Here is a 27,643-nt window from a genome sequence, read left to right on the forward strand (position 1 = left end):
CCCTGGAGCACAGTGAAAGAGTTAGGTCCTTGTTGCTGGAAACATCTAAAACTAAACTAGGCTACCACATGGTAAAGTTACCATAGAAAAATGAAACCAAAGTCTAAAACGTTGTTGTCTTATGCCACAGTGAAATATTTGAGCAATAACCTGCCTCTGTTCATCAGGAAAGCAAAGCATTTCATCTACATAAAGCAGAATGTATCAATCAGGATTTTATCTAAAATACCCAGTGCAGGAGTATGTTCACAGGAGACCAATTTCTGACAGATGATGCTTCAATCTAAAACAAAAAGTGTAACATGATCTGGCAGGCAGAACTGAGACTGGATAATTTCTGGCCATAAGATATTTTTTTTTTTATTAAAAGAATAAATATAAAAAATCGGTCCCTGGAAGAACTTATCAAGTTTCCTCCTTCATTTAAATTCTGTAAGTAAAGGCTAGATATATGTTTAAACATCTGCTATGACCATGCCTCAAGGAAAAGTTAAGGGCTTTCAGGCAGGAGGAATTTTGGCTTCGTACCAAAATTCCTTGTTATGCTTTGCTTGTGCTGTGCTATGAGGAAGATCCTGTAAGAACAATAATAGCTATCCTCTCATTCTGAAACAAATAAACAAAAATCTTTCTAGGCAACAAGCTGTACTTGCACAGACCCACCCACTGCGGTGATTTTCTAATTGTAACTGGTGCTGATATCACATGTAGCATACAAACTGTGCAACGATCCTGGTCACCTCCCAATGTTTGAAGAGAGCAGTGTGAATTTACCAAAACTCCAGTAGATTTTTTCTTAACGTATGAGAGGAGTAACAAAAATCAAGCCAGAAAGCAGAAGTCTTTGATTCAGACTCTTACCTGTGCTACCTCTTCAAAATCATCGTGTCTTTTCTGCAGTGCACGTGCTCTATGTAGAGACTTCCCAACTCCTGTGTGTTTACTCAGAAAGGCTTCCCCGTGATTTTCAATCCAGTCCAGTACCTGTTAAAGAAGAAGAGCATCCAATTACTTCCCCCGTCTCAGCAGCACAGAGCAATTGTTGGGGTGAGGATAAAACAGCTGCAGAGGTATAGCTTTATGTTTGCAGTAGCTAAACACGGGGAGATCTGTCAAGATCCATTCCAACAAGATAGAAGATAAATGTTTATAGATGTTACTGGTAAATTAGGATTATTGGATTTTTACTATTCAATTTGTTTTGAAGTGTAGCTTAGTTATTTGAGCCTGACAGATATTAAGTATTTACTTTCCCATAAATGAATTTTGGGGAATGGAAGTCAGAAATCTGGAATCTTTTGCAAGAAGCATCCTCCCCTTAAAGCTCCCAGTGTAAACCGAAAAACAATGATAGCAGATTTCATATAAACAGCAGATTCCAATAGGAAGTGTCTTAAATGAGTCCAAAAGCATGATGGAGGGATCAATTCAAATTGATTTTGAAATGGGGAGAAAACATCAGAGTAAGTAGAATGAAAAGGTTAAGAATCCTCCACTGCAGGCCACAGAACATTGACTGAATGCACCTTTCAAGTCTTATCAGGTTTCCAGTTCCAAATGTAACTGAACCCTATGGAAAAGAAAAGTGGCAAATCTGATATACTGAGAGCGAAAGAAGATTTTCTTTTAAAAATAGATCAACTGTATGACTGCCATCCATTTGGAGCTCCTTCACACAATAACACTGGCACAATTCTGCTGTTAAGCCACCAAAATTTAGATTAAATCTGTTCAGGGTCTGCTACAAGCTGCAATACCTCAAAAATGGTGTTTGACGCTGTCATCTTGGGAAATTTCAGGATGTAATCTCCACCCTTCCTCAATGCACAGAGGCTAAGAGAATGACAGTAACAGATCGGTACTGGTTCCAACCACGGGTCCCAGTGGTGGTGGCCAGGGGCTGCAGGAGCCGTGCAGGAGCTGCACCAGCTTGGCTCTGCTACTGGGGCACAGTACTGGACAGGAGAGAGCTGCTGTGTGAGGAGCCATGTGTGGTGTGTGGGACTGATAAATGAGCAGATATTATTGATAAAGCCTAGAAACCTGAGAGTCGAAAAATTGAAGACATGTTTTGTTTCTGTTTTAGGCAAGCAGAGCTATTTGATGGCTTGGTTGTAGAGAGTGTAAACTACCCAGGCTTTCAGCCTGTACTTTAGACCCCAAACATATTTTAATAAATAAATAAATAAATAAATAAAAAGTTCCAAGTACAAACAAAACTTTATATGCATATACTTGTTTTTCACTCCCATTTCTTTGCTGGTAAAAGCATTCTTTTAATTGGTACTTTTCATTCACAGAGTACAAAGCACTTCACCAAGTGGGGTATTAGAACACCTCAGTTCCTCCTAGAACAACACGGATTTGGCACAAGCATCACTGTGGGGATGAGAAAGCAGAACCAGGTGTGTTGGCAGCTCAGTCACCACTTCCTGTTTCCCTTTCTTTGATCAATTCAGCTCCTGTTTACTCTCACTATAGAGGCCCAAATACTGCAGCCACTTGCCGGCTGGTCTGCTAAGACTACAGTATATTCTTGACCAGGAATGTGTATGTTATTTTTTATAGCAGTAATTATTGAAGAGTGGCCTTCTAGCATTTGTGTCATTAACAGTCTGCAAATAATTCTGCTAACATCCTCTTTCCTCTTGTCAGGTGTTTTCAACTTATCTATTAAAAATGGAAGCAGAGAAAAACTAAATTTTGGGGAAAAAAATATAATGGGGGCTAATTTTTAAATATGATTTTAAAAATTGCAAATAGTTATAATTTAAACAATGCTTCATATGAAGTACATATGCTTTCCATCCATTAATATTTGACAGACATGCACTGTAATTCTACAGTAAATTATTCTAAAGACTTTTTCATGTTTATAGCATAAAAGTAATGCTCATGTAACAGTTAAATTTTCAACCCAGTCAATGTTAGGCTGGGTTTCTTTAGTCAATGTTTGATGACTGTTGACAGAGATTGCTGCTTTTATTTTATAAAGGGATGTTTCAGCACATGCTGCAATTCAAAACAAGTAATGCAACAGGTGATGCTTACTTTAAACAAAGATGGCAAGAGAAACAATGAATCTAGACCAGAGCACTGGTCCAACTATGGATGCTTTCTCTCAACAAAAACAAACAAAAGTGCTAGCACATTAGTTCATAGGGAATCAACCTTTGTTGCAGGTCTCACCCAGAAACTGGCAGCTCCTGCTGCAAAGTCTCATGTTGCATTTGGGCAGTTATTCCATGGTGCTGATCCAGAAGGTGATTCGCCAAATCCTTCCTGTAACATGAAAGCTTCCCACTCAAGTCTTCTATTCAAATATTGATTAGGTTTGCAAATCCTTTAGTTTATGAGATTAGGTATAATATACTCCCCTGAGGTGACAAAATCGTACAGCCACTTAACAAATCAGTGCTAGGTGGGTAGAAAAGATAAATATCTATACATCATCCCCTAATGACACTGAGTATAACACCCTGTTTGACTACTTCTTTCCTATGCCATTTCTCTGCTGAGGGTGCCACATTTCAGATTTCACAGCCCCTTCCTGCTCTTTCAAGAGTTCTGATTCTAATTGCTCCATAAATTGTAATTCTGCCATAATTCCCACATAAATAAATAAATAAATAAATAAAAATAATGACATTAAAGAATAACTTGCTTAAGAATATTTTCTGTGGCTCTGAAACTCACAACAGCATATTTGGCCACTCCAGGCATCAATGTATTTGTTTTCGCAGCCATTGTCAGATACGTGAATGCTATAATTTTATTTTGCTTAGAAGAAAAAAAAAAGAGAGAGAGAGAGATTAAGAGACTAAATGAATTGCTGAGATGTCCCAGGAAGCTGGTATAAAACAGGATCTTAGTTCAAGGCTCCGCTAATCTGTCAGCCTAAACTATTAAAACAATCCTGAGCATTAAAGCATTTGCCCTCTAATAAGCTCACAATAATTGGCAAGCAGGGAGAAATATCACATCTTTGCTTCCATCCTACGAGGCACGGAAAGTTTGCACTAAATGAGGAGCTGAGATATGGAATAACAGAGCAAAGCTACAACAAGAACATAAATCAGGTACAAGAATAAGACAGGTACATCAGCACTTACTTCCAGAGAAAACAATGAGAAATGTTGAGCAATTATCTACAGCAAACACAGGAACAGCTCCAAAAGGTCATAAACCTGAAATCACCAGCACTTGTAAACATTTACCTGTCAGTGGGTTTGGAGACTTTCTCCCTTATGCTGAAGAAAGGAAACGTTTTTAGAAGTAGCATAACTGTGTAATAATTCAAGATAAACATTAGCATTTTAATTGAAGGTATGGACTTTTTACTGCTGAGAATTTATGTCCTGAGATACAGTTAGCCATTGAATTTATGGTGGCTTAGTTCAAATGATTTAATTATGCCTTAAAAACAAACAGCTTGAAGATGCTGTTAAAAAGGCAGTTAAGAGTGCTTTCCAAATTACATCTTCAAATTTCATAATTATTCTTTATTGCCAAGCTATTATTTTCTTAAAACGGCTAGAAAAGGGCTGTAGGTCATGAATTGGCTGGCATTACAATCATGCACTCCAGGCAGGTCCATCATCTGGGGGTGTTTCTTGAAACAAAAAATACTCTGCAACTCCAGTATATGTGAACACTCTTTCCATTATGCATTTACTACTGTACTACTGAAAGCTGCCTGGAGCAGGAGCCAGGACCTCCCTCCTGCTTTGCAGCTCCTAGCAGAGTAAAGCCTGATCCTGCATGACTGCAGTGGACATTCAGACTAACCACTGTGGGGACACTTCTCATGTCGGAGAGTGTTTTCCAGTCCAGGCCACTGTCCATCAGATAATAATACTATGTTAATGAAAACATGCTGAGGTCCAAGCCTAAGGCATCTCCAGGCATGCCACCAGAATCACCTAAGAAACGTTATAACTAAAAGACATCTTAGAGGACTATAGAATACTATGGTACTTTACCTCCTGCCATGGCAGATGCCCATCCCAGACCTTACTGACCCCATTGCTCTTGGTGAGTAGATTGGGGTAGCTTTGTTTCTGCTGTTACTCCACCCAATCCAAAAGATGCCAACAGGGAATAACAGAGTCACTCTGTTTACTCCTACATGCCTTCCAAAGGACTCCAGAAAGAGTGCATGTGAGGCTGGGAGGTGAGAAAAAGACCCCATTTCTTTTCTGGATGGGGATTCATAACTGTGCTTAATTCCCAGCTAGTAAAATTTATACAGCATTAGGCTCAAAAGCATGAATTGTTTGCTAAGAGCCTATTTAACAGAAGGAGAACACAAACCAAATGTTCAAGAAGCGTATCTGACGTCAGCAACATTTATTGGTGGGAATGCTGCTGGATACACACACGTGTTCAAAACAAGATGCTAATCTCTCTCTCTTTCTGTATGTCACCTAATTTAAGATCAAAAGTGATAGGAGCATTTTTTTTTTTTTTCTATCATGATGCGAATGTCCTGTCTCTCTTCCCTTTTGTCCTCAGGAGCACAATTACACACCCAACAAAATAAGCAGCAAACCCAGGTCACCAAGAAAATTAAATAAAATTCCAGCACAATTACAGTGGGCTGACTGTGCTAGCTATTATACTCATTATATGGCTGGATAATCACAAGATTCAAAATGCTACCTGGAGGAAGAATAGCTGTAGCTGTCCCTTTATGAATGACCTGTGTAACTGCAGAAAGAACAAGAGTGGCAATTCATACTGGTTTTATCTGAGCACAGAATCAGGAAACCCGTGTTCAGAAGAGAAACTCTTCCAGAGGCCTCTTGATAGTGCATTTTGCTGATGCAAATATCTTGCCCATGGGAAGTCCGAGGGCATACCTAGACTGACAAAATAAATACCTCACAGGTGAGGTTGTGGAAAAATGTACCGGACGGTCCATTTGCAGGGAATGGTGATAGTTTCTACAAGACAAAGTAGGAAGACATGACAAGAAAGAAGTGGAAGAATGATTTTAAAGGAAGAAGGTTGAAGAAGCAATCAGACAATAATTAAGCAAAGTTCTGGAATGATAATTGTTCTTCCTCTAGGCTAATTTGTATGATGGGAATATGGTGAGATGATTGCATTAGTGAAGTTAAGGTCAATTCTTTTAATAGCTTAAAAAGCTAATTTGATTTTTAAATAAATAATTAAAAAAAAAAGTAAAAAAAAAAAAGTTGGGCACTATTTTTAAAGGGCAGACTGTTCAATACAGCTCTTTGAAAATGCAAACTGTCCATAGGTATCTTTCCTAATTCATAAGAGTGAAAACTAAGCACCTCATAACTTTATTTGACTTTAAATTAAAAACTCATTGGAATCCAGTCTCTTTTCTCAGGTGATGAGTGGTGGGACTCAAGGTTTAAGGTTGCACCAGGGGAGGTTTAGATTAGATATTAGGAAGAATTTTTTCACAGAGTGTGATTAACCATTGGAACAGGTGGCCCAGGGAAGCAACTGAGTCTCCATCCCTGGAAGCATTTAAGAGATGTGGACATGGCGCTAAGGGACATGATTTAGTGATGGGATGCAGTAGGTCAAGTTTATGGTTGGACTTGATGATCTTGAGTATCTTTTCCAACATAGATGATTTTATGACTCATTCTTAGCAAACCATCATGCTCTGATCCAATTTTACATTGATACAAACTGTGAAAGGAGTAGTGAATCTGTTACTGTCAGGAACCATTTCTGTTGGTGAAGTTAGTTGAAAAAGTTAGTTTTGCATTTTTTTAAATTTTATTTCTTTTAGCAGCAATGAATGAAGATGAAATGAGAAAGACTTGGTGAAGAACACAGAGGCTTGCTCAAAACAAAGCAAACAAACAAACAAAAGAACAGGTGGGGTGGAATTAGATGATCTTTAAGGTTCCTTCCAACCCAAACCATTCTGTGATTCTATGAAATATACTAATGAAAGAACCCTGCCCTGCTCCTATACAGGAAGGAGATGATTAAACACACATGAATAAGCTGCAGCATGCTGTGGTAGCAGTGATGGGGCATCCTGACTTCTGCATTTGACCCAGGCCTGTTCTGAATGGTTTTATTGCTCCTGAACAAGATGACCTGTTGAAGAAATGCCTTGGCTGAGGGAATGATTACTCGTTGTTACCCTACGTCCCACTGTTGTTGCCATAGTGAGTCAAACTGGGTTACTCTGAAAACTGAAAATAAATGATACCGTTTTCCATTTTAAGGAGTTAAGAGTCAGATCTTGATCTCAGCTAAAATGATACCAATCTAGTGTAACTTTAAGGGGTTAGATTAATGCTTTGGTAACTTTAGCAGGGTTGTAATACATTCCAGAGCAATTCCAATGAAGTACACCCAATTTTTCCTGCTTTAAATGAGGCCACATTTCAAATAGGTGCATAAGCATTGCCTAACTTTAAACACATGGGTGAAGCCTCCAAAATCTACTAGGTTCATGCCTTAAACGTGCCAACGAGAAACAGCCAAACGGTATCAAATTGCCACTATGTACACTTTATTGCTTGCTGTTGAGATACTTTGGGATAACTAGAGTTCTGGTGGGATACCAGCAATTTATATGGCACTTCAAAACTTGCGTTTTTATAGTATTTTCACCATTTCCACTCAGGAATCAAAACTCATCTTTACTTATCCTGTAGGTGCTATGATGAATGGGAACTCAAAGGCCTTGTTTGTCTGAAATCCCCATTTCAAAACCCTGCCTTTGCCAACCATGTATTTTGTAACCAGGAAGCGTAGTTAAAGGGTTCATGTTTCAAATCGTGCTTTCATAGAGACTTTACATCCAAAGATTATTGTAAATGTTTTGTTCTACTGCACAGCAACAAAATCTGATCTTTTCTGTCAAAGCCCTTCAAAATCATACAAGCCTAGTTAGCAACACTTACTTGCTGAGCTGGAATTTGCTGATACAACAAAGAATGCTGTGGCAGAAGATAACTCATTTTCTTACAGTAGAAGAACTAGGAACTGCACAGCATATGTGGATTTATGAGCAATACAATTCAAAGTATATGCGTTCTCAGGATACCCACAAACCACTCCTTCCTTGGGAGGTAAAAGGAAAGGGCCTCCAAGTGATAAAACGTGCACATTTGCCAGGGGGAGCACTGCATCTCCATGAAGGCCGTAGCCACTGTGTGACTGTCAACTTCTATCCACTGCAATTATATCTGCTCCTGGATAACGTCGTTCCGTGCAGGCTGGCATGGGCAGCCCAACCCCTGGCCTGCTACCAGGCCCTCCAGGAGAATTCTGTGTCAGCACCAGCAAAGAAGGAACAAACACTGAGAATCAGAAGATTTTTTTTTTTTTTTTTAAAAAAAAGTTCCCCCCCCCAAACCCACAATGACTCTAGGAGACTTAATATATCCTAATCCTCTTTAATGACTAAAATGCACACCAAGTCTGATTTCAATTAAAACATAGTTTCTTTGTTGCATTCCAAACCATAGCTGAAAATAGATTTCTTTTCTCTCCTATCCCTGGCCCTGTCACAGCAGGGTAATGTCAAGTAAAGGTCTAGCTGAGAAAATACACCAAAATACAAAGGAACTTATCCTCTGGCTTTTCCTGCCATTATTAATGGTTTATAATAAAACCCTAAACAAAAGTCTGCCATTGCACTTGTGGATTTTCCATCCCAATTAAAACAGAGCTCTTTTTTTTCCCACCTCTTTCATTATAATTTTACATTAGTGATACAGTATTTCTAAAAACATTTTTTTTTAAGATAAGAAATAGAGTTAGATCGTACCTCATTTTTAAAAGTGGAATCATCATTTTGGCTCCCATGCCATTCTTTTTAAATTCAGAAATATCTAAATCTGACACTAAAACTTAGATCTTGCTCCCACCAAAATCCTCAGCAAAATTTCAACTGACTTCAGTAAACACTGATAAAGACCCCGTGTTTGTAAAAGATGATAGGCAGGGGCTAATTACTCATCCAGCAGAATCCAAGCGTCCAAACACACACTTCAACACCACATTCTATGTCCCATTTAGCAACTTCTGAACAAATTTAGTTCATCTGACAGCACGTTACAAGCTGCATAGACTAATGTGGCTAACTGCACTCCTAATGTACAGATATAGCTCTGCTAATGGAGTTTTGTTGTGGTGGAAGGGAACAGTGCCTTACTCTGTTCACTCTGTTTGGCTAATCACGTCAAATCATGTGAGAGCTTTAAGAAATAAGCAAAAAGCAACAAAGATTTCATATTAAAAGTAGACTGGAATTTAAGCAATTTGGTTCAATGCCCAGCACTGCAGTTCAGCAAATGACTCAACTTCCCTGCCTCCATTCTCATTTGTAAAATGACATTAACCACACTTACAGTCAAAACAAGTGAGGCTGACAGAGAAAGTGTTTGGAGTGAAAGCTGCCTTTATTTTAAGTTTTTGCAGCCTCTAGCAATATGTGGCTCTAAATCTGGTTGGGATTCTGGAAACCTTTTCCAATACTTGAGCATACTAAAATATCATAAATAGCAAACAACATCACGGCTGCTGTACACAAGTGAGCAGACAATCAATTTAAAAGCAGGGCTTTAAAATCAGCTGAAAATTGCTCCAAATTCACTGCAGTATATATACCTAATTGCTGAGCATATATCTAGAAAACCTGAAACACCGTAGCTTGACCTATTTATATGTCCATAACTAATTCATCTTCAGAAAATAATGTGGCCAGCCAACCAGCTTTATCTTTATTTAATTCATCTTAAATGGTCATACATGTTATTTCATTCAAATTGGCTTCAGACCTAATTGGTGCATTCCACTACCACACAAACGAAGCAATCTGAGGTCTAGGGGTTCTGTTCTTTTGTTGTTGATCTTTTTTTATTTTATTTTATTTTATTTTATTTTACTTTTTGTAGAAAAGTTGTAATTGAGTCATCAGAGCTACACTGATCCACATACTCTTAGGACTGGATCTTAGGACTGGACAACAAATACAAAACATGATACTTCCTCAATCTTTTGTCAACGAAGGTCACTCTCAAAATGTTACAACAGACAAACTTCCCTGAAGTCACTCAGAAGTTTGTCATCTCAATTTTGCCTTTCCTTTGCACCACAACTCCATCTGGTAAATACGCACTGAGCCATGCCTGCATCTCTTTCAAAAGCCAGAGAACTAATGCAGCTGCTATTAAGTATGATTTTTTAATCACTCCCTGCTTTTCTCCTCTAATTGTAGTTATTCCAAATACCACCACATAATTAAAGAGGTCTTTTCAAAAAGAAAAGCCATGCAGTCCCTTTTACCCTTGGAAGGAAAAGCAACCTTACAGATCTATCAGTATTCTTCTGCTGCACAGAGCAACTAAATTAACAAGACAAATTAAATGCAGAGCCAATTACAACATTTAAAAAACTTATTCTATTCCCTTGTCTACATTCAACTAGAAAAATAAGTCCCCATGAAATCAGATCGTAGGTGTTTTTATGAGTTTCCTGAACACTATGTGAAAGGTTCATCTCTGCACAATTTCTCATTTTAACAACACAAATCTAACCTCAGTGGTTAAAAAAATAAAATACTGTTTTTCTAAAAGCAGGACATCCATGTTCTGCTCTTTATAGTAGTGACAGCCTTGCATAGCACAGCTGATACTAATGAACGTACTTGAGTAAATTATACAACTACTGAAATGTGGGACCACAAATGTAAAAGAGACAAATAGGTACCAGAATGTCCTCAATAAGCAAAAATACATGCAGAGACTCCAGACTCCTCACTGTTTCCAGCACCCATAGCTACCCTACGTTTATAAGCCCATCTGAAAGCAGGACTGTAAGAGTTCAGCCAGACACATCTGTCCCTGCAGCATGATCCCTTGTTCATCAACAGCTTCTGCACTGGAAATCACTCCAGAAAAACTCTCCCTGCCTGTCTTCTTCTTAGCAGCTTCCAATGCACAAGTGTGTAAAAAGAATTAATTGTGAAAGGGTTCAAAAGTTAATAGCATGACTATGACATCCTAAATACCTCCCACGGTACTGTGACCTGAGCACCAACAAGACTGTTTTCTTTTCTAGCAGTCTTATTCCTTGCTGCTTCAGTCCGTAGCTTGCAATGATATTGTTGTTCCATTTCCATCCCTACCTCACTCCAAGAGCCTTCAGATTCATGTAGAACTGTACAAAGGTAACAAATACACTTGCGTGCTCCAGGTACGCTGCCCTCCCATGGAGGAACAGGGCTGCTCACTTCAGGAGGGGAAGCAGCTCCAACTTAACTCCTTACGTTTTCACAGGCTTACATGGCAAAAATAACTTTGTCACTGCTTTCTACTGATTGCCATTTTGTACTTGTACAGTTCTTCACCCAAGCCTTTCACATCTATAACCATATTCTGATGATTTAAAACTGACAAGTATTTGGATAAGTGAGAATGTGATGTGTTCTGGCACCATCCACCTTCACTTCACGTAAAGGAGAGAGCTGATCCCAGCCTGAGTAATTAGGGAGATGCAGCATTTAGTTGTGTGCCTCTTGGGAACAGCACATTTAATTCAGGGCTCTGGCAGAGTTGGTTGGGTGTAGGCTGGGCATTTTGAGAGCAGTACTTGCACATTTCCTCTGGGCAGTGACAGAGGTAATGCAGCTCCAACTTGCTCCTTCGCTAAATGTGGTCATCTAGGCTGCAAGCTCCCCAGAAGGGAGTGTGAACACATATGCTTGTTACCCTGAGAAAGGACTTCCTTCGGCTTAATGCTGCTTGCCGTTGGTAAGGCTCCCATTCACCAAATGCATCCCACTTATCTTTCATTTTCTTGATTAAATGCTTTACTTGATAAAATTTGGAAACTGCCTCTCTAAAAACATTCCACGTAAGAGAACAATAGACAGACAAATGAAGAACTAATGTTTCTTCCTTGATGCCTGGCTTGTTTCTAATGTTCCCAGAATATTGTTTTTAAGGAAATCAAAAAAGAAAAAAAAATCATCAGGTTTAAAAAAAAACCCTCTGTTGTATTCTTTAAATGCTAACTTCTTTTAGAGCAAGTTTTCAAAGCTGTGTGTGGGTGGAGAAGCTATAAATAACGACATTTGTGCATGTTCCTTCTGTGCAAGACACAGAAAATGTGCTCTGCATCAGCACAGAAAGATGCTGCTGTGCTCTGCATGAGGCTTCTCAAGGCGGGTGGGTAGATTTTTTCTTTTGCAATTACGCTGCTGGTGTTGCTGTTTGTGAGCCTTTTCTCCAACACTCAGGAAACATACCTGGCACTTAGCTGTAGCACGATGAATTAGCAATACAACTAATTGATGTCAGTCTCCTATCAAGGGTAATATGCAGAAATACAGAACTATTTTGTTACCTAGAGCAGCTAGAAGATTTTGGTTGTTGCTCTCAGTAGCACTGGCTTGAACAGATTTCACTCCCCCTAAGGTTTTTCATAGTGGCTACTTCTACCCAGGTCCCCATTTCTCGTCCCATATTTGTTCTCTCAGACCAGTTTTGCAGGGCACAACCACCAGGTCAGCCAAGGTTGGGCCCAGCTACACTCTTAGGTCTGGTTCCCTCAGACCTCAGGCTGTTTGCTTAGATACAGTCAGAGTTTTCTGAAAGAACACCCTGGCCCTCTCTCGGCTCAAGAGGGTGGGAAGAACAAAGTCCCAGGCAGAGTGGGCATTGAAGCACAGGAAACATTCAAAAATGCTTCTTTTTTTTTTTTTTTTTTTTTTTTTTTTTTTACTCAAGCAATCTCCCATCTTCTACTGCTGTTGTTTCCACCACTTCAGCATGTACTTAGAAGCTCTCTCAAGAAGAGAAACACCTGAACCCATGTCTGGCCCAAACCCAGGGCCTTCCTCACATGCACCAAAGTAGGATTAGGGCATCCCAGAAGCAAAAGGACTGAGTTCAGTTACTGTTGCAAGTGCAGATTCCTGGAACCTAAACAAGAACCAGCAACACAGACAGAGAAATCACAGGTCTCATGACGATCACAAACCCTAATGGCATAGACACAGCACCAGAAGCTCAAGTCCTCATGCACATAATCTCCCAAAGAGCCAGAGAGCCAGCTGATCCACAGAGGAGAGAGCTCTGAAGAAACAGTTAACAGTGCTCAGACTATGCTACGACCAAACATACATTTTTCAATTCCTCAATAAATTCTTCAGCATCTTGCCCCCCCAATCCCCCTCCCTGGTAACTCTGTATTTGACCTCTCTGGCATCAGAACAGAACAGAAAATCAGCACTTGCAGTCCCGATAGTAAATAGAGACACCTGCAGGGCCCAGCTGATTTGGAGTTTTGATAGGCAGTTATGATTTAGACCTCCAAGGTGTTGACAGAAGTTATTATTAACTACTAACATCACAGCTAATTGCCCAGTGCTGATTTTCATGTTTGTGAGGGAAAGCATCTGATCCTGAAGAGATTATTATTATTATTATTTAAGAGTAGCCCTCTATGGCTTGTGAAGTAGATTCCTAGCATATATTCACTTAATTCATTTTTTTTTTTTTTCTCAGTGGGACTGTCCAAAATGTAAAATGTCCCTAAAGAAATACAACACGTACACAGGAGGGACCAAAGGAGTGTCATGAACTCTTTAGAAAAGTACATTAACCTCAAGTATGTAAATAGAGCAGTTGATTTTAACTCTGCCAGTGACAGATGTGCCTTCAAGCTTCAAGACAGAAAACAAAACTATTGGAGGACATATTTACTACATGTTTTTCAGCTCCAGCTGTTACCAGCGCATAACTGTTAGCATAGGCAGAAGTGGAATAGTGTAATGGTAAGCAGGGTAGGCACCTACCTTGGGTAACAACTCATCTGCTCTGTAGGAAAGGAACAACCTACATGACTGGCTCCTAATTTCAGTGCTCTGGGTCACTGTCTGGATCTGCTACTAACCTGGACTGCACTGTTAATTTAGACATGGATTAAGATGGTACCATCGGCAGCTTGATAGTATCAGCCCACCTGAACTGTTACTAAATAAGATGTTTAAAGCCAATTAACAAATAGAAAGGACTGATAAAGCAAAGATGAGCTTTACAACAGAGCAGTCTTTAATGCGAGCACAATGCTCCAGGCCTAATGTTGACAATCCTCACTGTGCTGAGTTGTCCGCTTCGCCATGGAGAAAACTGCTGATTGACCAGAATATTAAATAAAGCGCTGCTTAGGTTACTGTCGGGAGCTGACGATTTAATCATCTTCATTTAACAAGGCTTATAATCCCAGCACAGACAAATTTAGTAAGAGAGCAAACTCCAAGGGGGATAAATAGGTCTTGATACATAGTGTCATCTCAGTAACAGAAAAACCCCACAGGATGGTACAGCACTGCAGCAGCCTCAAACTCCCCTGCCAGGGTCAGAGACCCTTGGGGCTGGGTATTGTGCCAGCACATACGAGAATACCTTTACTCCATGGAGCTCTGACCTGATTTGGAACTTGAGGCAAAATATGAGAGTACCAACAAGAAGAGCCCTGAATGCCAGGAGTGGCTGTTCTGCATCCTGGCAGTTCCCAACTATCAGAGACTTCTCTAAGATCACTTGTTTGTCTTTTAAACAATTCCCCTAACTCCTCAAGCATTTTCTCTCCCAGTTTGAGATATTCTGTGTGTCAGGCTGTGTCCAGAGTAGAAAGGATGGCAGCACAAGGCTGCCTTTGGGGGTTGGCCTCCCAGCAGAGCTTCTCTGCCACAGGGACCCACTCAGGGACTCACAGCATCCCTTCTGCTCTCCCCACCTGTCGGTCAGTCCCTGCTCAGGCCAACCAGCTGCATGTGACACATGGTCTCCCCAAACAGAGAAGTCACAGCTCAGTGCTGCAAATAAGCGGGGAAAGGGCTGAGTTGCTGAGATGTGTGAGAAGTTTGGCATGTGGCATACAGGCTCCATGCTGAGCCAAACACTCAGTGTGAAAGACACGACAGAACTGAAAATAAAAAGCTCAGGACATTTGCATTGCTGTGTAACCTACCCATAACCATATGGCTGATTTATTCCAAAGGTCACAGCAGAAACGAATCTTAGGAGGGTTTTGAAGGGTGAAGGGCCAACGACCTTACAGACTGATCAAAGGAGGCTGCAGATAACGGGAATGAGGAGTTGTTTGTGGGGAGGCAAACAAATGGATGCTGAGTCTGTCCGCTGGCAGACTGGTGGAGATGATGCAAAAATAAACTAAGATTTATGTGCAAGCAGGATGAGACTTAAGAAAAGCTCTTTCAGCAAGGAACAACCTTGAACTGCTCAGGAGAGAAAAGACACGTGAAGGACTCCAGATGTGAGAGTCATGGGCAGAGCAAGGCACAGGAGTGGTTGGGGACTTCCCATGAGCACCTTTTTTAACGAAAAATTCACTTTCCTCACAACTGAAGTTTTCTGTGAAAAAAATCCTTCCTTTTTGGGGGGTGGGGGGAATGGGGTAGGGGAGGACTCCCAGAACATGGCATTCCCTCCTACTATACTTATTGCTCTTCTGGTTTCCTGACACCATGCAACACTTTGAAAAACCTGAGGAAGCAAGCAAGCATGAGCTGTACCCCAACTACATTCTGATTTTTTTAAAAAGTTATCTTTTGCTATAGAGGGGGAAAAAAAAAAAAAAAAAAAGGAAAAAAGGAAAAATAAGTGATTGTTTTGTTTTTTGTGTGATTTTTTTTCCCTAACTTTTCATGCTGGTTTGGGAAGGAAACTATCTCAAGGTTAAAATGTTTTGTGTGGCTGAAGCCAAAAATAAAAGTAATTTTCTCCATCCCTCAACGCACGTCCCCCATCCAAAAAACTCCAAAAGGCAGGAAGAAGAAACAAGTAAAGAACTGTCAGACCGACAGGAGGAGATATATAAATGACCAGGGGACAGGTCTGAAATATGTTTGTTTTACACAGTTTTTATGTTTGAAGGACATTTTTGTTAAAATGGAATCATAGCATAAAAGAACATTTATAGTTGTAATAGTATACAGGAGTTTGGGCCAACCAGCTCTAAATGTGCCTGGGGGTCACCCCAGCCTAGGCACTGGCTTCCAGAACTGCAATCCAAAGATCACAACTTTAAAAAACAAACAAGAAGCTTTGTTGTAAGAGCTCCCTGTGAGGAATATGAAACAAAAGCAGTTGCTTAAAAGTCTCCTGTGAGCTAAAGCATTGTATTCAGACTTTGATAGTGCACAAGCTGTCTTCCAAGGACAGAAATACCAGAACTGTTCAGTCAAGTTGGTTGGGTAGGGATGCTGCTGAAGGTACAGCCACCAGGAGCACAGAGCACAGTTATATGGAGCAGAGCTAGAAAAGGCAGTTTGTGACATGGTAGAGCTGCTAGAAGTAGTGAGAGGTAGTGGGAATGACTGGCCTGGAGAGGAACAGCTAGCAGAAACAGGTCATGGAGCCAGATCAGCTCAACCTAAATTGGGCCTCACTACACAGTAAGACATAATAATCTAAATTGTGAGTGCAGGTCATTGCCAGAGGCAGAAAGTAACCAGCTGGCTGAGCAGCTGCCCCATGCAGGAAAACACCGTGAAATCGTTATAGTTATACTTCAGCAACTAGCTATCATTATCCTCTTTGTTGTCTGGCTAGTTGTTTTCTCACTTTAATGAAAATACCTTTTGTTGGCCATCAGTCAAAAGCAATATGAAAGAGGACTGATCACTGAGTGACTGGCAGAATCATGAAAAGGCTGGGAGATCATGTGAGGAGGTAATTGGGAGGAAAGATCACGGGAAACAAATGGAGTAGAAAAGAAAGACTATTTTGGACTCCTAAACCAATGCCCAAAATAGCATATTTATTTCTTAGCATAACAGACCCATATTTCATTTTTACATAGTCCAAATAAATCCCGTACGACATTCTCTTACGGGGTAAAACTGGAATAGAAATGACTTTGAAGGTTTAGAGCAAGGATTTGTGAATCAGACATCCTGACACAAGGAGTTCTAGCCATGAAGGTTTCAGTGACCTTTGGCAAGTCGCTTAACATCAACCTTTCAGAAGACCCACAATCCTGAGATGAAAGAAACCACAACAAGCAAGAAGTACTACTGTTATTGTTACTTCTTAAAGTTGCAGGGGGAAAAGCCTTCTAGCATTCCAGCTTATGTTTATTCAGAGACCTTATTTTTCTCTGTACCCTTAGTGACAATTACTCATTCTAGCAATTGCTTTCAAAATATATATATATATTTCTGGAGAAAACTATTTTTCTTCCTTCACCACTGCGGCCCTACTATTTTTGTAGACCTAATAAGTAACAGGCGAGCCTGATTCTTTCTCCCCCCTTGCCATGACAATGGGAGCCAAAGATGTCTTTCAAAAACAATAAATGAAACATTGTATTTTCAGGGATGCTGACATGCAAACAATCCTGGTATAGAACTAAACAACGAGGATATGCTATATAAGGCGGATGATTCTGCTGGAGTTTAACAGCAAATTTTAGCACTTTGCCTAGGACTGACTTCTCAAGTTTGCTGCAAAGTGAACTCTGGATCTGCCAGGCCATCCAGTGCCTGTCTTGATGGCTGGAAGTGCTCAGTACCTCACAGGATTGGTTTCCTGCATCCTAATTCATCTCACCCAACACCAGGTAATATCAAACTGAAGGACCTCCCTGGAGAGCCTACTTTCTCATTATTTCCCCTGACAGAAAGAGTATCCAGGGTACAATATAGGTCTTAGACAGGCTGAGTCATTCTCTGAAGATGCCAGCATCTCTCCGCTGACTATAAAAGGAGACTATGCATTAGGCTCCTGACTTGGATGAATCAGTTACATTCTTAAAGAGAAGCAGGATAAATCCAGACCACGGAGAGCTGCCTCTACCTCCCAAGAGCTAACTGTATTATTATATCATCTTTTCTATTTCTTCATACAACAGGTTGCATCCTCTTCATTCACTATGAGATAGATTCAAAGCCTGGAGGAATCAGTAGGATTTCCAAGAGTTTTCGGAAGGCCTTCTTAGAGATTCCTAAACTCTTAGTAAGAATCCATACTTTTCCAGTTCAGAAAGCAGCAAAAGAGACCATCTGTAAGGACAGTGTCTTAAAGGACAGACAGTATCTTAAACAAGAAAAACAGTTTTGGGGGCACAAAGGATTATTTTTTTCCTGTTCCACTTCTCACTTAAGTAGGTTCAGAGATCAAGCTGGCTGGTTCAAATTTCTTCAGATCCTATTTCCCAAGACAGCTGTGGAGCTCATCAAAGTGTTCTCGCACTGCTCTTACATCAATGCTAAGTAAACTTCAGTTAGTAACTGAATCTGGCCCCTGAAGTTTGATATCCCTATTGCTTCTGCTCTGTGTGGAAATTAAAAAGTGATCATTATTATTTTTTAATCAGTGACTCCTCAAAAGCACAAAGAACAATTGTCTGCTTGGCTTAATAACTATATAGAGTAAGAAAGATAAAAGGTTGATTCCAGATAATTTCAAGTTACACTTTAAATCAAATTTTGCAGAGGATACAGTACTGTTAATCATCAAGCTTTAAGGAATTTCCTGAAAAAATTAAATGAAAATGTAATGACTTAAACCCGTATTTTTTTTGTGAAAACTTTTGGCACAAGAAGTATAGGATAATACTGATGTATATATTTAAAAAGTGTTGTCAGAAGTTCAGAACAGAGCTCGCTCTCTCATGTGAGTTTGAAGTATTTAAAGCAATTAACTTCTTGGGCTGGTATCTTAAGACATCTCTGAGGTGTTCTTACATGAGACACTGAGCACTGGTTAGAGGGTACAAGTATGACTACCAGGACAGAAACACAAAGCCTTGTGTTATTTAAATGGCCATGTCATTATTAATTCATTTCATAGGATCTGCAGGATACTAATCAGCACCACTTCAGTTTCAAATCAGTGACAGTGTTGGTTACTTGTCAGCCCTCTTCAGAAGATGAGTGGGGCCACAAACCTCTTCATTGCCTGGAGTTGCGCTCACACTGCCTGAAAAAGTGCCAGTTCCTTTGGCAGGAACAAAAGAATGGAATGAAAATTGCTCTAGAGAAGCAGTTGCCAAGATGTTTTATTGCATGGTCTGTGACAAAAAGGGGATGGAAACAAACAAACAAAAATCATTTTACTACAGACTTAACTGTAGTTTATGGCATAAATGATAGACCAGGCAAGCACCAAGAAAGAGGCTGTTGAGGATATAATGTGGGTTTGTAAGCATGTGCACATCTTATTAAGTTAGCCCTTTAGAGATATGTAGGTAAAAGTTTTACTGTGATCTACCAAATTCTGTGGTGAGACATTTATAGTAGATACTAAACGAGGTGTGGACACTTTGGGCTCAACAATTATCTGGAAGGGCAAGGTTTGTAAAAGCAGAGTTATTTATCTCTCGGTCTTCGATGACAAAAGATATTTTCTCTTCTGTCACTTCCCACTGGGACAAGGTTGCCAGGTAGTTTTACCAGTATTGACTTTGAGTTCCTTTTTTCATTAATTTCTTGGTACAGTACAAGCAGAGTTCAACCTCTACTCACCATCAGGTACCATTGCAACCATATGGGTGGTAAGATCACATATACCTTTAAGCTCAGAGAAAGTACAGCAGTAATGCTTTGACAATTCAAACATTTGAGTGACAAACTAACTGCATTTCATTAGTTGATAAATTTACCAAAGGGGCTGCGAAAATTCTCTAGGATGCTTCTAATGTTTTAATTATTTATCTGTCAGTGGTAGTAATTTACAAGCTAAACCTGCTCAGATGGCGCAGAGAGCAGTAATGTGTTCTTGCAGGGTGCTGTGGCTGAAGTCATATGGCAGTAAATATAATCTCGACTTGATTCTAATGTTCTTTTTACTTTGCTCTTGTTTACAAATAAATATCTTGTTTTACAAGGCTCAGTGAAGGTACTTACTCTAAACAAAGCATAAAAGGAGATATATAGTCTGATTTCTTCCGTCTTTGAAACAAACTGTGACAAGATAGAAAACTACAGAATTTTGGAGAAGTCATTGCCTTGAAGTGATCAAAACAACTGATTGTCTGCATGCATATGTGGGGGATGTACAGACCTAATCCTCTAAAATCTTGTGTGAAAGCTAAATGAATCATGAACTGCCACAAATATCCCAGCATTCTTCTGCAAATGGACTATGTAGATCACACACATCACATGAAGTATTCACTGTTGTTGGACAGTGTATGGAGGCAGATAGATGTTGGCAGGACATTTTTCTCCATACAAGTGGAACAGGGCAGGAACAGGGAATGATCTGTTTTCTTGGCCAGTAAAAGCCAGACATGTTACAAGTTAAAGTGCTTGGTTATGAAGAGAGACAGCCTTTCCTCTACAGTACTTTGCAGTCTCCCACAACAATGGCAGCTGGTAAATGTAATGATATCAGTGTGGCCACATGGCCTTTTTATCCATCACCAGAGGCAGATAACCACACAAGGAAACCAAAGCTATGCTCTGGGTATGCTCTCTGGGCATGAAGCCAACAGGACACATTTAGAGAAACCCAGATGAACCTGATGCTGGTCTAGCTTGACCTTTTTTCATAATTAAAAAAAGGGGGATTTGACACATCACTACAACTGGTATGGCAACAGTCCTAGTTTTCTTAGTAAACTGGTACCCACTTGCTAATACGGGTTTATTATTGATTGTCATCTGTGGCTTACCACAAGTATTCACCTGGCATGAGCTGCATGTTCCATTTTTTCCATGCAGAACCACCCCAGCTAACTCAAGACATTTTACAAAGCCAAGAAACACCACCAGTGCAGACAGGACCTCTACATCTCATCCAGCTCCTCCTTTACAGGCAACCATCACAACCAAAGTGAAGCAAGAAGGAAGCAGCACCAGCAGTGAGAGAAGCACATGAATCTGTAGAGAGTAAGGTTGGCTGTGTCAGGCAGGGTGTTGGTGTCTGTGCATACATAGATGGGTGGAAAGACCGAGAACTTCCACAAGAAGGAATGATGCCTGCAGAATAAGAGCAGCAGTTTGACTATTCCACCATCAAAGTGCTTTAAAATAGCAACTTCAAGGCGTGCACAGACCATTTCAATAATGCATCTGATAGGTCTCCATTTTCCTTCTAGTTTAATAGGTATGCTTTGGGCTTTACAGCTTCATTTGAATGAGTTTATGAAGTGAAAGAATTCGGACAAAATTCTTGTCTATATTAAAACAAGGGGATAGGGGAAGGCAATAGAGTGAAGAACAACGCTATAAACTTACTACAGTTATTTCTAAGGCTGTTCAATAACATCTGCTTATGGTACAACACTCGTTGTGCCTTGCTATTTTACACTGTTGGTGTTCAAGAGTGCAAAGGGAACATATTAAAGTGGAGAGACACATGCCAAGGCAGACATGGTAAATCAAGATGTAACATGGCAAAGCAGGCAAAATTGGAGGCAACATTAGAACAATTTCAATTTTCAACAGAAATTGAAATGGTGTAAATTTGCTGGTAAGTAGTCTGGAAAAGCAGAAGACCCAGAGCAGAGAGGGACAAAAAGAAAAAGCTACCATAAATGGGCTAAAGCATCTGCAGCAATTACAGAATAACAGTATGAATGTCAAAGGGATTTTTTTCCTCCCTTGTAAGACAGAATCTCAGCACCTCCTCCCACAGCTGTGTTAAGGGATCAAACAGCACAGCTCTTCCCTATCTGAAACGATAGAGAACTTCTGAAAAACAAGAGAAGCAATGAAGTATTTTACACAGTTGGCAATCCAACATTTTTTATAATGATCCTAAATACTTTTGGTGTTAAAAGAGTTTCTTGTCAGTTTATGCCTGCGTAGAGCCTCATAACAGCTCACAAATTGTCTTATCTTCTATTTCTATTGTGTGAATGGTGCTCCATTTCCTGTGAATGCTGCAAATGCAGTTTCACTTCATTTATTTTCTTTCCTTCTTTAAAATGCTATATGTTCATAACTCATAGTTCTTAGTACACCATTATTTACCTTTGTTCACATGTGCAAACTGATCATTGTATTAACATATAGATTTAACAGCAAATAATCTTGGAAAATGTCTAATGGCGTGAGGTAGCGATTACTTTAATGACATTTTATAGCATAACATTTCTTATACTTGTAACTTGGCAATCCACAGTGTTTGTTGTTTGTTTAAACTTTTTTTTTTTTTTTTTCCTTTAACACAACTTCTATTTTGGTTACATGGCTGCACAGATGCATTCTTTCTCAGAACAGGAATTACTTTTGTTTTTTAAATTTATCATTTTCAATGTTTTCAGGTTTTGTCCAGTTCAAATTGAAACCAAATTACAATCAAAAGGATTTTCTTGTTGGTGGGAGATTATCTCGGAACACTGCCCTGACCTGCTAGCAATGCATGCAGTGCGTACTCTGGCCTTGCAAATGGTGTAGAAGATACCAAGAACAAAGTGAATGAGCCCTGTCTAACACAGAATAAGCCTTTAATCCAGTCCAAAAGACGCACCTGGACTACATAAAGCTTTCATCCAGCTACCCAGTTTTGCAAGACTTATGGAAACTTGACATTGCATGACTAAATATTTGAACCTTCTGTCAACTCTAATTAGAATAGTTAAGTGAAGAATAATTGATCTCTCAGGATCCAAAAGGATCTGTTCTTGGAGATCTGTCTTTACTACAAACTATGAACGCAGTTAAGAATAGAGCAAGAGCATGCAAAATAATCCTGGAATCTGTACTAGAAACATGAAATATAACAAAACCAGTCTCTGTTCACATCTGCTTTTAAGACAAGATTGATGCAGAACAGCTGACATAAAGAGAAAGGTAGAGATGAAGAAATTGAGTGAGTGTAAGGTCTGACAGATCATCTTCCACCTGAATTTTCACTGCATTGGCCAAACCTGGAGAAGGTGAGCCATGGGACATGTGCGGTGGTAAGCTTAAATTTGGAGCTGAGTGGAAAGGGAAGATGAGCTCTTCCTTTGAGAAACTGCACTGTATCACTGCCGGTCTAGAAGACAGGAAATTCTAACAAACTCAGGACTGTCCTGCCAGGATTTGTTCTCCTGCATACCTTTTTCTTTTTTTGATTTGAACCAGGAAGAAGCTAGTTAAAAGTTATTAAATACTGATAAGGCAGATGTTACTTTGGCTAGCAGACAACTTACTAGTAGACAGCTTCACCTGCCAGCTGATAGCTATTTAAAAAAGCAAGCATAATAGGAACTGCACGACAGATACATAGGAGGTGATTACTTTCAAAACAAAACCAAATCAACAACCAAAAAAGACAAACCAAAAAGCATACTCAGATATCTTCCTCCTCCTCATGGAATCTACACTTCATATTTCTGTTTAGCTGCTAATTTCATTTATGAGTTACAAAGCATTCATTTTGAATAGTACAGATGTTTAGAGAACAGAATGATTCATCTCTTCCTCTCAACTTTCTAAGTAGGACAAAGGGATGTAAGTGTGTGCTGGGACAGAAACATGTCTGTCATTAAGCTGTTGTTTCCCAGATAATAACTACACATTAAGAGAAAAATTTAGAAAGATTGCTGCCAACAGAACTCACACAGAGAGTGATGCTTTCTAAATAGATTGGAATCCGGAGACTCTTACTGCCTTTTTTTTTTTTTTTTTTTTTTTTCCTTTCATGCAAAAGACCTGTACTTTTTGAAAACGAGTGACAGTCTCATTGCCCTGCATTAAGTGGGAAGTAAAAGTTTCAATGTGTTTATCAAATGAACCTCATAAGCACTGCTACTGATTTCAAAAGATGGAAAAGAAAGCTTTGGGGTGGAGATACTGAACAAAAGTGTAAATCACCCTAGGGGATGAAGAATACATAAGCTAATATGGATACTTATTGACATTATATACCACAGTTGGAAAAAATGTAAAAATACCAGAATTTACAATACCTTAGCTTTTAAGATTTTAACCCACAAATTGTATTAAAATAATATATCAAAGTTGAGAAAGCTTGAAGAGCATTCTAGCTGAATTCCAAGTATGCGCTCTATTTAATATATGGCTTATGAATTTCATTACCATGCAGTACGTTTGCTGGTACATAATGAAAGTGAAGTTGCTTAAATTAAGCATCTGTTACATTAAATCTCAGTTTTAATTATATATATAGCATGAATACTTGTGCAGTTTCATGGGAAAAAATGAGCAGGTATAAATTCTAGCAAACTTCTCAAGTCTGCCAAAGAAATGGTCACATGTATTTGTGAAGGATATCCACAGCCACAGTTCTGTCTGTGCTGGTGCACTTCAACTATGGCACTAACAGGACAACAAATGTACATGTTGCATACAAGTGGCCTGTCCCTCTTCCTTGCTGGTTCATGTCTATTTTGCCTGTGACAGCTTTGTCTCTCCATCTCCACCTCATGTTTCACTGGGAGGAAGGCACTGACATAAAGAACCCCGGGGACATTAGAATGCTCCATAAACACAATTAGAGCATTCAGCCTCTTCATTTAAAGCAAGTACCATATTGCCACCAACATCTGTTTCAGGCTGTACAGGGGCCCATAAACAAACCACACCCTGTGGATTGAGCATAGTCCTGTAACATCTGTTGATTGTGTTTGCATATTTAGCAGCTACAAAAACACCACCTCGTTCTTACTGTCAGTTACACTGTTGTGGTGGTACTCAAAAGGATTCCTTTTTGACAGAAACATTATTTCCCTGGAGCCTGAATTCTCAGATGTGAGCCTGTACAGTATGAACTGTGTTTCTGTGAGGTAGGTTATGTACATTGGGGTGTGCAGTTCATTTGAGCCAGCAAACTTATAGCACAGGTACCTGCCCTCCACAAATGGCAATAATGCAAAGATCATCTAAGCACCTCCACTAAAAGGTCTGTATCTGTACTGCCTCCACACAGGGAGATGAAATATACCATGGTTCAATTGCCTTTTACACTTGAAATCCTTCTTTTTCTAGTAAACGCTGTTTTCTCAAGAACAGCAGAGTACCTACAGCTAATTGCTCACTTGTGACAAATTAACCACTGAAAAGAGTGTCACATTCCCGTGGGGAATGGATTGATCAATAATCAGTGGACTGACTGATAACTTCAGTGTGAAACTGAGAGATACTGAAAGGTGCATTAGTATTTCAGCATGGTTCCAGCACAGGCACAGCTGTGCATGAAATCTTGGTTGTGGCAATATCCTCCAGATAAGGCACCAAACAATCTTTATGTCTGGAAATAAAAGACCGTTCTTTACCTCCTTTAGTAATGGCATTACCTGTTGAACATCCTGCTGGAAAACGCAGAGCTGCAGCCTTTGATGTAGCCGGACCTTTCGGTGTTGCCAGATGCTCTCTAGGCGCCGCTGGTGATGCAGGACTTCATGTACCACATCCAACACCTGGTGAACAGCTTTGGAGTAGTTTGCAGTAGCAGTGAGGGATTCAGAGTTCCCAGGGCTCAAGGGACGCTGTAGGACATCCAACAAGGCTTTCCCATCCTGGCTCACCTGAGTGAAGAAACATCTACTTCACTGCGCTGGTACTCAAACATCCAAGAGCTGACAAATAACAGTCTAGCTGATTCTTTTTCTCCCCACGTCTGTTCCTATAGTCAAAAAGGAAGAAAGACCTCCTAACATCTCTTTTTGACTTGTACTTGCACATGCAGCGCCTGCCTTCTCTTCTTGGTAGGCCTGCTGTGCCACTCAGCAGGAGCAGAGATACCGCGCTGCTGGGGCTGCACGGAACCAGAGATCCCAAGGCTGTGTTATGTTCTGACACTCGGGCACCGAACACTCTTGACATGCACTAGCTGATGACAGGTGGCATTTGCAAGGCCTATTTTTTTGTGAGGAGGTGGCATTTTAAGAAAACCACAGATGGTAGAGTCAGTCATATTCTGTACGGTATGGGAGAGTCCTTTCTTCCTAGGATTACTAAGTATGAATATACATTCAGAAGTGTGACATTCTGATTCTGTACTTCATTCACTGACAGTGAAAAATAAATTAGTATATGATGGTGATTCTTCTCTTCCTCAGGATAGCTCAGAGGCATCTATAGCTTCCATTTTCAATGGCCTACAAAGTTTGTTGGCAAATGGAAAGCCCTCTGCATGTATCTAACCGTGTGTGTGTGTGTGTCTAAAACTGTTTTTGAAATATTTTTCAGTTGCAGAGTACAACGTTAGAATATTTTGTTCAACGGAAACACTAAATAAGGACTTTATTGGAATCTGTTATTTTCCCAGTCCACTTTCCTCCTTTCCCTCTGAAACAAACTACAGTGACATGACAAGATTTTCTGAGAAGTGTTTTCATTTCTATGCAATCGTAATCACCAACCTTACTAGAGAATGGTTTAAAGAACATTTTCCATCCAGGTTGAATTTTGAGCATTATCAAAGTTAAAACATTTCTCAAGGATTTTTCAAGTCTCGCTTATCTCTGTATTATAAATTGCTTGTTCAAATGTAGCAAATACCCATTAATCCCAAACTGAGTCTTTTGGCAAGCCATGCCACATCACAGTCTGTTACAGCAGCATATGTCTGGTACAATTGCAGAGAAATGAGGAGAGCCTTTGTGATTTATACTGGGAGTCAAATCTCATCATACTAGGCGGCTACTAGGTGGGCTTAGGCAGATTCTTGGGGATTTTTTTTTTTTTTTTCCCAAATATTCAGGGTAACTTGGAATTAGATCAGGAAGTAAATGGAGAGTCCATAGGGAGAGGCTTTCCATACTCAAATTCAGTTGCTGCTGAGGACCAGCTGGAACAATTTGCACATGCTGAAGCCTGCTGGGGATACAGAGGGAACAGTTGCACTTGCCAGCAGCAGTGCACAGTGGAGATGCTGGGAATTTTAGTAGGGCACACCGAGGCACAGGTCTTACCTTAGTAACATTATGGAGGTGGCAATAGCTGCTAGGCAGGAAGAAGCAGCATCCATAAAGGAAGCAGACAACACACGCAACATGGTATTGTATGTGTGAGAAGATAATCAGCTATGATCTAATCACTGGGAACAGGAAACCATGACCAGGCACACAACTGTGAGCAGTTTCTTAGACCTGAACCTCACTCTTCACTGGCTAAATTCACCATGTAAATTCACTACTGTCCTGGTACCAGCTTTTGAGTTTACAATTGGTCCAAATCTGCCCCTGGCTGGTGTTACAGTGACTTTTGTATATGCACATGCTTCATCCAAAGCTGAGACAGGATGTTCTCCCAGACTCACAGTGTGAGGAGGAGGAAAAGAGACAAGTGCACTTCTGCATTCTGACTCCTTTCTTCTTCTATAGGATTTAGGCTTTTATCTATCCCATGAGGTATTTGTTCCTGTTGTCTGTCTAAAAAGCCTCAGAGATTACAAGTTATGATTCTTTCCTGATGGGCATAGCCTTCCAGTCATTCTCTTCACAGCTAGAGAAAAATGCCAGACACCAGGTGTTTGAGTTGCCCTGCTAATAATCATTAACACAAATTAGAGGCTATTAGAAATGTTCTCCTGCTCTCCAACTTGCAGGCTTGTTCTGTCATGCTGGATGAAATGTACAATAAATACATGGCAAGCAGCATAGTGACAAACAGATAATCAGTGGTGCTCTATATTTTCAAAAATACATATATATTCCAGGACTTCATGTCTTCTGCAGCTCTGCAGTTCTTTGGTTTAAAAAG

General features: G+C 39.9%; 1 protein-coding gene across 15 annotated transcripts in view; it reads right to left on the bottom strand.

Annotated features, from left to right (window-relative positions):
- KALRN (kalirin RhoGEF kinase) overlaps positions 1-27,643 on the bottom strand; it is a 497,542-nt gene that overhangs the window by 227,689 nt on the left and 242,210 nt on the right. For all 15 annotated transcript variants that reach the window (XM_035331506.1, XM_035331495.1, XM_035331496.1 and 12 more), the window contains 2 exons: positions 25,234-25,464; positions 862-984 (listed from right to left, as the gene is read on the bottom strand). In XM_035331506.1, the coding sequence (XP_035187397.1) occupies positions 862-984; positions 25,234-25,464 (354 nt within the window). The remainder of the gene's footprint in view (positions 1-861; positions 985-25,233; positions 25,465-27,643) is intronic.

This window comes from Oxyura jamaicensis, chromosome 7 (genome assembly GCF_011077185.1).
Source record: "Oxyura jamaicensis isolate SHBP4307 breed ruddy duck chromosome 7, BPBGC_Ojam_1.0, whole genome shotgun sequence".
Taxonomy (NCBI): Eukaryota; Metazoa; Chordata; class Aves; order Anseriformes; family Anatidae; genus Oxyura; species Oxyura jamaicensis.